Source organism: Suillus subalutaceus (genome assembly GCF_016647625.1).
Source record: "Suillus subalutaceus strain FC151 chromosome Unknown DFJ58scaffold_148, whole genome shotgun sequence".
Classification (NCBI taxonomy): Eukaryota; Fungi; Basidiomycota; class Agaricomycetes; order Boletales; family Suillaceae; genus Suillus; species Suillus subalutaceus.
In genome coordinates, this window is record NW_024540397.1 from 1 (window position 1) to 12,771 (window position 12,771).

Below are 12,771 nucleotides of genomic sequence, written 5' to 3' on the forward strand. Positions count from 1 at the left end.
ACGAGTATTCCACCAGGGACAACAAGAAGAGGACACGTCAGTAAACCCTCCCAAGAACTCACACGTTATCTACCACGAAAACTAGAAAAGTCGTAGACCGTGTACTTAAGGACTGGCAAGAAGTCTTATCCTGTATAGTTGTGTTGTCACTATATACACGTTGTACATAAGACCCTTAAGTAGCAAGACAGCGGCAAAGGTTCTGCTGCCCCAAACAGGAGAAAGAAGTCCATGGCGACTTATACTCGCCGCACTCACTCAAAGTCTTGGCCTTGTCCTTTGCCTGTCACTGCTGCCGCAGATACAGATGGTAAGTCTGTTGTTGATTTCACAACACTAATTTAACATACCTGCAGAAGATATGGACTCTGCCCTGCCGGCCACAACTTCAGGGGCACCTGTACTAGGCACCGTCCCTCCTTCCGCCGGCACCATCATTCTCATCGCCAAGTCCTCCACTACCGCCACCACAACTGACACTAGCGCCAACACCAGGGAATCTGTCCTTGCCCTCAAGGAGGAACTGGACTTGCTGAAAGCCATGGTTGCTGGCTTAGTGGAGAAGGTTGGTTCTGGGGAGAAGCTTCTGCAGCATTCCAATGACCAATTGGCCGAGCAAGAGGCTCGTTCAAAACTCCTTGCCGAGCAGTTGGATGATCTTCGCTGCGAGTTGCGCCTGCCAACACTCCCATTGGCTGCTGAGGTTTCTCTGCCCAGCAATGCCATTAATGGAGAGCAAGAGGAACCTGCTGAGTCGGTGTTGGTGACATTGGTGCCAGGAGAACAAGAGGAACCTGCTGAGTCAGTGTCAGTGACATCACCCCCTGGAGAGCAAGAGCAATCTGCTGAGTCGATGTCTTTGACATCATATCCTATGAGTGTTGGAGAGCAAGAGCAATCTGTGGAGTTGGTGTCTGTAACATCAGCTACACCGGAGTAAGGAACATTTCCAATTTGGCAAAACATTTTGTACAAGTAGATCAGTTTACAATCACCGGCAGTTCTTAGATATACTGGTATATCATATGGACATTTTGTATTTGTAGATACACAGTTGTATTTACATGTTCGGTGATGTACTGGTAGTTCTGTTTACATGATCGCTGTTCAGTCCACTAGGTCATAAGTTGAATACCAGTTGGCCTTCCAATGTGCTGGTTTAAATTTTGCCAGCATCAGCTTGGGTTTTTGCAGCAGTAAGATGTGCTGATGTTGCAGCACTCAACACCAGTACATGATATACTATAGTAGTACTGATCCAATGTTTATAGTGCTTGGTGAGTATCTACATGATGCATTGAATTCATCCCAACATCAATAATAGGGGAAAAAATGAGAAGTTGCAAGACTCCGCTATATCCCATTGTATGTCAATTGTATCCTGGAGCTGATGATTTGGTGAACTGTTATCTGTCGGCATGCCTACTATTGGCCACTTTATTTAAATCATTGACCCATCCGTCTGGTGCTACGAAGCCCACCCATCTATTGAAATCTCATTACCTGGGCCCACCCACTGTCTGTTGAAATCCTAGCCGATGGGCCCACTGATCTCATGGTATAACAACATATGGGCCCATTCGTCTATGCCCTATACAGGTATGGGGCCCACCTGCTTGTCAATGTTGTACCAGTGGGCTCATCCCTAGTGCAAAACCATTGGATTTGGGCCATCCGCTTAGCAGAGTGATAGCCATCTGGGCCCATCCATCCCCTGAATATCTCATGGTGGGCCCACCCCTTCCAATCGAGCCATATGTCAATGCCGACGGTTTGAATCACTGATGAACATATTTTCTCACCAGTGAGCAGTTCCATAATCACTGGTTCCTGATGCATATTTGTTGACCACATTTCTTGTGATCCAGGGTTTGTTTACCGATTCAAGTATCACAGTCAATCCCTGCCAAATATTCCAGGATTTCATCGCTGGCAGTGTGGCAATCACAACCTGGCAGGCTGCTATGAAAATAAAATGCTCTACCAGTATAAGTAAGTCTTGGCTCTGCCTAGCTGCTACACTTGCAGAATGCAAGAGCGTTCGACCCTAAAGGGGAAGCAAAGAAAGCAAGGATCCACGGAATGATGCTGATCAACCTTGGTGAATGATGGTGAAAGTGTGGGAAAGCAAAGCGCAGGAGGGTAGTGCAAGCGGTGTACATGCGAAAAGGACATGAACTGAGACTGATGAGAGGCAACTGATGACAATGATAGGATGAGAAAGGTGACTGAAGACTGATACTGATGTTGCCACTAGCTAGAGACTGCTGCTAGGGCCTATGATGACGAATACATGCATTGCATGGGACTAACTGCCAAGTAACATGGTGGTAAAGTAGTAAGGTGTAAAACGAACATGAAAAGTATGTAAGTTCTACCTAAGCGCTCTCCCAGGGCTCAGAGCCGAATAGGGAGCGCTCTAAGTATGCAAGTGAGGTAAGGTAAGGGTCCATAACGAGATAGGATGTGTAATATGCCAAATATAGTCAGATAATGGAAGGGACATACCAAGGGACTGGTTGGACAATGGATGGATGCTCCTGGATGATGCGCAACGCAGTGCGCTTAAGCATGCAAGGCGTGCGCACGGGAATGCTGCGCATTGTGCGGGAAAGTATCGCGCCTGTGGCGCGTTTCGCGGGAAAGCTGCGCATGATATGCGGAATGACCAGAGACATAGTAGAAGTCGGATGTGGATGATGGTGCAAGTCGTGCCATGAAACACCAGTTGTCAGAATTTGTAATATGGGCCCATAACAGCCTGCAGAAATGTGAGTCTCTACACCAGTTGTGAGCTCTGTGAGCACTTTCGCATCTGGGGCTGTACATTCTGTGAGCTCTGTTGCTACTTTGGGTGGCTGTGGGAAACTGTCAAAAATTACCATATCTGTGAAGAAATTTCTAGTTTGCAGATGTTGCAAGTTTTCTGTAAATGGCTTGTTTCGATGTTCTGAATCAAAGTTCTGATCAAATAACTAAGCTGAGACTGCGGGTTATGACTATAAGTGATGGCTAAATGCTAAAGCAAAGCTGGGATGACTCAAATCTGCTCTGTTCACCACAATGAGGCAGGGCCAAGGCTCTGCTCTGAGATTGCTGTGTGAATGGATGGATGATGTACTACTACAAGATGTGTGCATGTGTGTAGGCTATCTGGCTAAGCTATGGAGACCTCCGAGAGCCTAAGTCTATGGACTGCTGCCTTGGGACCCCTGGTCCACCGTCCCCTGCACCACATTTTCAAGTTGGCTTCGGCTCATTACCCCCAGTCTCATGGCCACCTGCAGGACTTGAACACACATGGGATACTCCCCGTCCTCCATCGAACTTACAATATCAATCACACCCATCAACTACTAATATGTCCCATGAATCTTACACACCACCTACTTACTCCTTTGCAGCATATTCTTTTGAAAATTTCATACCATACTATCCTAGTCACATCTGAATAGTTCCTACAGCCCTCACAATTTTGTACGGTTCATAATGCACATTTGATTAAACCTTTCTAAATGTTTAGCTTTTAGTTACAATCACAAATGCCACAAGGCCCGTGCACTTGAATGCTGAACGGCGCTGTTAGTGAATGCTGAGCGGAGCTTGTTTTCAGCAGATGTGACATTGTGTTACAATTGTGTTATATTGTGTGACTGTCCAAACCAGTGGTTGACTGAAGTTGTGATATATCTCCAACAGTAGCTCAAAACAGCTCACCTAGCTCTCCCTCCCTCTGACACGTCATGTGACCTCATGTGACTTATCAACAACACTTTGGCAATGCCAGCGCCGTGAGTCGGCGATGGAGTCAGACTGTCAGTGGTGAGTGCTTGCTGTGGGCAACAGGCTACAGCGAGCTCAAGTATCAAGTATTATAATATTTTTTGTAGTTTATTCACTTCATGAATGAACAGTGCATAAAATTATGTTTATTGCATTAATTTAATTGATAATAACATGCATATATAGTAAAAAATGTGAAGTTAAGAGCCTGGACAGCTGCCATTTGTAATGCAGTTTGTTTCTCAGTTTGTTTCTGTATGTGGCATGGCACTGATGTGACATAACAGTGACCGGCAGTGACTTTGTGTGACGATCTCAAATGCCCACTCATACCTCACTTTACCGCTACTATGGCAAAGAAGAAGACTACTGTATGTTCAGCAAACAATGTCGGGGCCATACCAGTCACTCACTGGACCACCGAAGAAACTTCCTGCCTTCTTGAATACTTCATAGCTCATTGTGCCGAAGGTGGAGATGGGATGGGATTTAAACAGACAACTTTTACCGGTGCATCAACTCATATGCAAGAGCCGCTGGATGGTGTTTCGAACCATGTAGCTGGACCTAGCAGGGACTCACTATCATGCAAGAACAAGTGGATCAGTGTACATTCTCTGCTCATGCTAGCACAATTATTCTGATTGCAGCTCACACAGTGCAAAATATATATATACCGCTATTGTCGACATCAAATCTCAATCAGGCTTTTCATGGGATGATGAACTTGGTGCAAATATTGTTCCTGCTGATGCTGCTTGTTGGACAGCATTTGCAAAGGTGCGTTTCAGTTAGTATGATACAAGTATTGATCTAATTATGCAGTTTTCAGTCATGTCCTGATATGAAACCATTTCGCAACAAGGGCTGGGAACACTTCCATGAGATGGATGAGCTTATGTGCACACAACCCTCTCGTGGCACCAATGCCTTCCATGCTGGGCACGAGACGTTCAAGTCTGAACAAGCACTTTCTGATGATGGCCAGGTCAACGGAACGCCCAAGGATACCCAACCTGTTGTGGAAGACGAAGCAGAGCAGCCAGGTGAGCATGTTGAGGAGCTAGAGCGAGCAGCGGGAATGGTCAGTGACAAAGAGAAGATGGTTGATGACAGAGAGGTACTGGTAGGGGCTGAGGATGACAATGAAGATGATATCATTCCTTGGAAAATGACTCCTGTCAAAACCATTGTCAAGCGCAAGTTTCGGTCTTCGACACCCTCCCTTATCGCCTCTGGGTCTAGTACTGCGGCCTCAGGCTCTTGTCCTCCATTGAAACGCCAGCGTGTTAGTGGATCAGTGGGTGCACTCTATGCAATCAATGACCAATTTTCAGCATTCAGTGACATCTTCCAAGCCTCATCACAATCACAGTCATCCTCATCTATTCTATTATCACCTCAACACAAGCAGGCGGCCATGCGACGGGCACAACAGCTAGAAACACACCTTGATGATGATAGCATGGCGGCACTTATTGAAGCATTTCAGGTGGATGTCAGTGCCGCTGATGCCTATATGGTCATGATGGATGACGGTCCAAGGAAGTCTTTTGTTGGTAGAAAAATCAAACATATTAACCGGCAGGTTCTGTAGACTTGAATAGCATAGTCATTTGTAGGTCTCTATATTGCTGTGTTCTGACGAGCGCAACAAATCCTACAGTAGTCCTCCCACATGGCAACTGCAATATGATCTCTGTCTTCTGTTGCTCGCTGCCTCTCTTCACTGGTTGGCTGGTCCTTCTGCAAGGTCACTCCTAGACTTGCCTGGATCAAGGTCAAAGACATCTTTATCAGCAAATTCTTCTATTTCTGTCGGATTGTGAATGCAAATAAAATTGTGGATGGCGCAAAGGGCCAGGGGGATGCGGGCTTGTGTTGACATACTATACTCTGGTGGGTGTACCAGTATGATGAACTGCCTCTTGAGAACCCCAAATATTCTCTCAATGCCATTCCAAGCTTGAGTGTGCCGAAGATTGTAGATCTCTTTCGATGTTTTTGGCCTGTCACAGCACTGAGAAGACTCTTTGTTGACCTAGTCATATATTGCTCACCAAACTGCAGCTCGGCCCCATTCAGCCAGGTGGTACCGAACACCTTGATATGGAACGAGGAGTGAGTCACATATCCCAAACCCAGCGTCTGCGAGATAGTACCTCCCTTCTGGAATATATAGGTCCGTGAGCCAGGCATTATTGTAGAGTGTCGAGTCTGATGTTGATCCATTCCAACCGCTGAGGACATATTGGAACTGGAGATCAAAGGAACAACAAGCAAGACAATTTTGGCTGACACCACCTTTGCGGTTTCATGATAGCTGCCGTTCTACTGCAGACGGACAGCATGCAATATGTGTACCATCAATGGCTCCAAGGGCACCTGAAAAGTATGGGAAGAATTTGGGATTCTCTGATATTTCCTTCAGTATAGGTGCATTGTTATCTGGAAGAGATACAAATCTGTTGTAAAATGGGGCCGATGATATGGCAAGCAGAACTCACTTGAAATATCTGATGAGGCTCGTGTGAGGCTACTAGTAGTACAAATATCTTTGCAAGGTGAACATACTTCTGTATTGTTGTGTGAGAGTGCTGGAAGCATTCTGCAACATGACGGCTCGATAATCCTGTCACGCAGGTGTAGAGAAATATAGCAACCTGTTCATCAAGTGCTATATACTTTGAATCATGTAGTCCACAAGCCTGAAGTTCTTGTACAAGCACATGAAATATGTCCTTTCTCACCCCGAGCTCATTTTTGATCCGGTCGGGATGTCTGTTGATAAGCTCTTGCACCCATGCCTGCCCAGAGAGGATTGAGGTATGGTAAGGCTCTTTATTGAGAAATGGGGTCATGTTAACAATGAGTACACCTATGATGAGCTGGACAACCATTGCCTCTGCCATTCGGAGGACATAGAACCAGTGGATTTTCTCTCTCGCTGCCAGTGGAGGCACTGTTCTTGTCCTTATGTGTGACTAGACCCTAACTAAACCCTAAGTCACTACTGTTTGTATATATTGTGGCGAGTGAAACAAACTACGAGACAAACTGAGTTACAAACAGCAGCTGTCCAGGCCCTAACTCTAGTACTAGTAGTAGGAAGGGTGTTAGATGGCCCTAAGCATAGGAGGGTAACATGATTCTGTTGGAACCATATGATGTTGCACATCAGTGGGCAAAAAATGATGAGTAGTAGCCTGAAGGACAAGGAGTGAAAGCACTAAAAATTAGGTGAAAACTTACCAGAGGACAACACATGTGGAATAAATGATGCAGAACATAGGTAATCATGAAATGCAGGTGGAAGTATGTGGATGATGATGAAAGGTATGGCCAAGAGGCTAGTTATCACTGATCAGAGGTTAGTAAAGTACAACACACTGCGACTCTGCAAGTGTTCATGGTTCATTCAACAAAGCCATGTGATGTCACGTGATGTGTCGGAGGGGGGGAGAGCTGGGAGAGCTGCTCAAAAATTAAAACCACTAGTGAATCACCCCATTGATGTATCCTATTTTGCTCTATAGTTACAATATATTAGGCTCTGTCTGGACACCAAATTCACTTGAGAAATTCAAATCGAAATTCACCTTTGGTGTCATGTGACTCTGCTCCCACAACCTTCAGAAGGAGATGTACAACATCATCATACCACCATCATGGACCATAGTATGTCAGATTCTGACCAGTCTCGTCGCTCTCTTCACTCTCATCACTCTGGAGACTCCACCAGTGGTGCCACAGAGTCTCAACTGAAATCTGTATCTGGCCATAAAGAGGCCGCTTATTGGAGGCTGAAAGAGGAGACCACCCTCCTTCAATACCTTTATGATAACAGATCTGGCACAGATGGCACCACCTTCCCTAAGAGAATCTATTCAGATGTTTCTGCGCACCTTGCAGAGCACTTCAAAAACCAGAAAGGTGGGGCCAAAACTAACTCAGCCTGCAATACAAAGTTTTCTAGTCTCAAGAAGGCTTATCATGCCACTCAAGCACTCAAAGTCGGTGGATCGTCATCAGGATTCACATGGACAGAAGTGGGGGGGCAACCATAGATCAGCACACCAGGCTGAATATGTCAAAGTGAGTACTGTGCTCCCTATCACTGCTCTGGATCCTAATCTGTTTTTTCAAGTCGAATCCAAATGCCAAACAATTCAAGAACAAAGGATTTGAACATTTTGAGATCTTTGACTTGCTGATGGCTGGCATGAATGCCACAGGAATTTATGTCCGTCAGCGTCAGAGAAAAAATCACACCAGCTCTGCTGCATCTGCTACCAGCATGCCCCCACCTTTGATGATACCTTCCACTAGCACTCGCCCTCCTGCAGAGCTCCACTTCCATGAGCTATCTATAGCCACCAAGGAGATTTCTGTGGACATGGGCCATCTTCCTGCATCATCTACTTCTACAGATCCTCTTGCCACAACATCACACGTTCCTTCGACAAGCCCACCCTCAGCATTGACAAGCACCAGCCAGGGCAAGTGCAAGGCCAGTGCACTGGATTCTGACGTCGATGCTCTATCAGGCAAGCGCTCTCACCCACCATCTGCGACTGCCAGAGCCCAGCTGGAGGGTAGTGCAGTGATAACATCACTTGTTACCGCAATGGAGACCATGAGTAAGCATCTTAGTGTACCTCCAGTTCTTGCGGCCCCTATTTCACCTACTTCTGACTTTGCATGCACCATTGAGATCATCAGTGATGCCACATACATATCTGATGACGACAAGTTGGACATGACACAGTTGTTCGTGAGGGACAAAGATCAGGCCACAGCATTTTTATACTTGAAGGGTGACAATCTGAGGGCCAATTGGGTGAAGAGGAGGCTTGGTGAAACTCGTGCCATGCACATTGATACCATTGATTAACTTGCTTTGTATACTTCTGTCGCATACTTGTCAAACACTATGATACATGCAAACAATTGAATTGATTGTCAAGATACAGAGCACACAAACTAGTAGTATAACTTCAATTAACTGGGTCACCTCATGCCATGCACTGCAAGATGATCTTCCCACATCTCCCTAGCAATCTGATCACAATGATTATCAGCTCTCCACCTCTCTAGAGTATCTGCTGGACCATCACCAAGTTCATTCAACTCATCTGCTCCTTCCTCAGAGTCATATTCCAACAGATCATCAGCTTCTTCGTCAAAGATGTCGGGGTCAAATCTGCGAACAAAGTTGTGCAAAGCACAGAGCACATTGGGGACACGTGCTTGGATGTCCATATGATACTCTGGCGGCACCTGAAGAATGTGCCATTGGTGCTTCATCACTCCAAAGATGCATTCAATGATGTTGTGAAGAGATGCGTGTTGGTGGTTGAATAACTCCTCTGGGGTCCGCAGCCTAGACATGTGTCAGAAAACAAAGTATTCAAATGAAAAAAAAAATTACCGCTGATCAGCCTGACACCACTCATTCAAGTGGTAACAGACACCACAGTATGGCACTAACAGTGCATCACATGTCCCACAGCCAGCATCCACAAGCAGGTATTTGCCTGGGGATATGACACTACTAATGGACTGTGCCCTCAAATGAGTTGTTGAGGTGTATCCTGTATGTGAAGTTGGTGAAGCCTCCTGTCAGCGCGCTTATTGTATGTGATGCGAAAGGGATATTAAACAGGTATCTTCGTACATCAGCAATGGTGGAGAGGTCAATGTCTGCCATGTCTGAGTAGACAGGTATCATTGGGTTATTATTCCTGCGATGCAACCTGCCTTTTAAGTACCTGTCGAATTTACAACGTTAAGCACCCATGTTTGATAGCAACAACCCTCCGGGCATTCCAGGACCCTTTTCATTTATCATTCTCGATACATTGTCTCGTGCAGTCCATCATTTGCATCTGCATAATGATATATCAGACTGACTAGTATTGCTATTGACTGTGCATCCATTTCTCGCCATCATCCCATTGCTTTCAGGTCTCTCAAGCTGACAATGCACTGCACTATGATCCCTATGTCTTCACATGTAGTGATTGTCTCCCCCAACATCTGTGTTGGCTTCAACTTGGCGCAAATTCCCAGCACAGTACTTCATCATCCAGTGCTTCTGACTAAAAAAAAAACCAAACGAGTGATCATGCAGTGATGTAATTCACCACGAACAGACATGAGAGAAATCACCTAGCAGCCTTCAAAAGTTTACAAACGAGTAGATTCAGTACACAATCAGAGTTACAGATGTGTATGCGCAACAGATCTCATACATAATCCTTGTGATCGACCAATTTGACACAGACTGAACAAGCCCACACAATTTCTATGTATTGTTCCCGAGTGAAAGTCGAGGAATGATCAATGATATGTCCAAGACTAAAATACATAATTGGCAATTAATTGCCTGACAGAAACTGATTCGCAAACCAACTTGAGTGACCCCGAAATACCTGCGTAAAATGCATGTGGAGATGACCGAGAATCCGTCATTCAAAAATTCTTGATCGGAGACCACCACAGCGACAGGATGAGCCAAGGCATCATAAAAAGAATGAGAAGAAGAGGAAAGTACTGGTAGCCATGATGAGGGCAATCAAGCGAGAAAGAAAAGGGGAGGGAAAAAAGACGGTGTACTGAATGGATCCCAAAGTACCCAAAATACTTGCATAAAATGCACGTTGACACAACAGAACTTCCATCATCTGGAAGTTCTTGGTCCGACACAACAAGGACTGCAAGAGAAACTAATGAAGCGACAGCAGAACATAAGTTGAAGATGAACTGGTAGCCATGAAAGGTTGTGAAGTCGGCGACCGGGACAAGTAAAATGGAGAAGCCACAAAACACACAAAGAACAACAAACAAAAGACAAAGGGTCCAGTATGATCGGTGTTTCACGATTGTGCACCCAGACCAGTACCCTTATAGCAACAGCCCTCCGGGCATCCCAGGACCCTTCCCTGGCACTTTTTGATGTTCAGCTTTTCTCGCACAATCTCGCCAAGTCAATCTTGATTTCCTCATTACATAGCTGTCTTCATAGCATGTTGTTAGTCAATTATTACGCTGACACAAACATCAAGACCATCATTTCTTCCTTCGTCTCTTCTGTACACTCTTCACCTCCCAGGCACCATACCATGATTCCCATGTCCTGGCAAGTCACTGCTGTACCGCCCAATGTCTCTGCCACTTCAAAGTCCCATTGTAAAATTTCCTTGTCTACCGTGCTCCTCAGCTTGTGTGGGCAATATCCATTTTTCTGATTAATCTGGACCTCTTCGCCACAGTTGTGGACATCCAATCAGAACAGATCTGTGCTAATTTTGAATCCTCTCCGTACGTATTTCATCAAGCTGTCTACCGCTGTGGGTACAACAACTCTGCTAAGGTGCAATGCAGAGCAAATGAAAGAAATAAAGCTCTAAGCTCAAGGTGGGAGATAGGGCTATACTCTCTCTAAGTGTTGGTCGAGGTGTGATGTGAATCTGTCATATCCCATATTCTGGACCTACGTCCGATGATGTTCCCACGTCTTCCGGACGCCTTCCGGATGCACATCCGGACCTCCATACCCTTATCCATGACTCCATACCCTTATCCATGCCTTCAGTCCTCCAGTCCACTATCAATTTGGATCCATACACCTTCGTACATCCATATATCCATACCTTCGGACCTCCGCAACTAAGCCTGCTTCATCCACCCTTGATCCTATCAGATCCGAGCTCATTCCATCTCAGACTTTACCTTCACTAGACTACCAGTCTATATCCATGATCCATATCCTAGTCTCGTCTTCACCTAGATCTCCAGATCCACTCATCCGATATCCAGACGTTTCATCTGATATCTCTAGACCTCTGGATCCGACCTATACTCATATTCGAAGCCCAAACCTTAAATCAGCGTCTATCTCCTTATGGTAATCCCCTTGACTCCGGACTTCGGTTATCTGTGTTTCCGTCTTGCTTATTGATCCTTGTACTCTGTTCATCTCCGAGTTCATTTACTTATGTTCTGTTCATACTTACCAATATGTTTCCACATGCTCGTACAGAGCATTTGTGTTCAGCGTGTTCAGCTTACTGATCCTCTCGAATCCCGTCCAGTATATAAACCTCTGTACAACTCCTGTAAAGTTTCCTTAGTTCGAATATCATCTTAGATTGCACTCATTCAACACAGATTTGCTCTCTCGCATCTTAGATTGCACTCATTCAACATAGACTTGCTCTCTCGCATCTTAGACTTCACTCATTCTTGTCTCGGACTTCCATCCATCTGAGTTCTGCCTTTCCATCAAGGCCTAGGGATGGATTCCCTAGGCCGGAAATCCGGACCTTCGGATTTGTTTCCTATGTTTCAGTTCTGAAGTCTAGGGATTGATTCCCTAGACCGAAGTGTTGCCTTTCTGGCACTTCCTGTCTTTCCGAGACTTCTGTCTAAACCCCATCTATCTGACTCTACCATAGTGTAGTCTACCTCTGTTTGTTTCTACTCCGGACCTTGTCCGTAGTAGCCTTTCCCCTCCTGTCCTAATCCTGTCTGCTCCTCCAGTCCTCCTAAACCTTCGGACCTTTGGACATCGTAACCTTTGGACGACGTGACCTTTGGACGATGTACCCTTCGGACGCCATTACCTTCGGACCTCCGGACGTCCTGTCCTTCGGACCACTCCTCCTATCCTATCCTGCTTTGGACTCTGTCCCTTGCAGCCTATCCTCTATATGTTTCTATCTAGGGAACTTACCATGGGAAGTCCTTCAGCACTCCACCAGAGTAGCTAGCCTCCGGAAGTCCTTCGGACTTTGTCGGATTCCATCTGGACTTCATTCTGAAATTAAGGGCACATACTCGGGTAAGGGGCACAGCGCACGAGCTGAGGCCAAGCCCTTCGGATCTGTCTACCCTTGAGCTACGGTCTTAACAGAATCGTTCGACCCGGGGAAGCAGATGGCAGCAGAGAAATGATCCAAGACATGCTGAATGAGCGCCTAAGGG

At 45.8% G+C, this 12,771-nt stretch overlaps 3 protein-coding genes across 3 annotated transcripts; all 3 read left to right on the forward strand.

The window, feature by feature from the left end:
- Positions 1-231: 231 nt before the first annotated feature.
- Positions 232-940, forward strand: DFJ58DRAFT_845759 (uncharacterized protein; the record flags this gene model as incomplete). Its single annotated transcript, XM_041393197.1, has 2 exons — positions 232-310; positions 357-940. 2 exons carry the CDS (start codon positions 232-234, stop codon positions 938-940), a joined length of 663 nt encoding a protein of 220 aa, XP_041238492.1.
- Positions 941-4,133: 3,193 nt separating this feature from the next.
- Positions 4,134-5,380, forward strand: DFJ58DRAFT_733419 (uncharacterized protein; the record flags this gene model as incomplete). Its single annotated transcript, XM_041386295.1, has 3 exons — positions 4,134-4,381; positions 4,443-4,563; positions 4,616-5,380. The coding sequence occupies 3 exons, from the start codon at positions 4,134-4,136 to the stop codon at positions 5,378-5,380; spliced, it is 1,134 nt and encodes a 377-aa protein (XP_041238493.1).
- A 2,071-nt stretch (positions 5,381-7,451) lies between these two features.
- DFJ58DRAFT_733421 (uncharacterized protein) lies at positions 7,452-8,677 on the forward strand (the record flags this gene model as incomplete). Its single annotated transcript, XM_041386296.1, has 3 exons — positions 7,452-7,796; positions 7,831-7,878; positions 7,931-8,677. 3 exons carry the CDS (start codon positions 7,452-7,454, stop codon positions 8,675-8,677), a joined length of 1,140 nt encoding a protein of 379 aa, XP_041238494.1.
- Between the last annotated feature and the right edge of the window lie 4,094 nt (positions 8,678-12,771).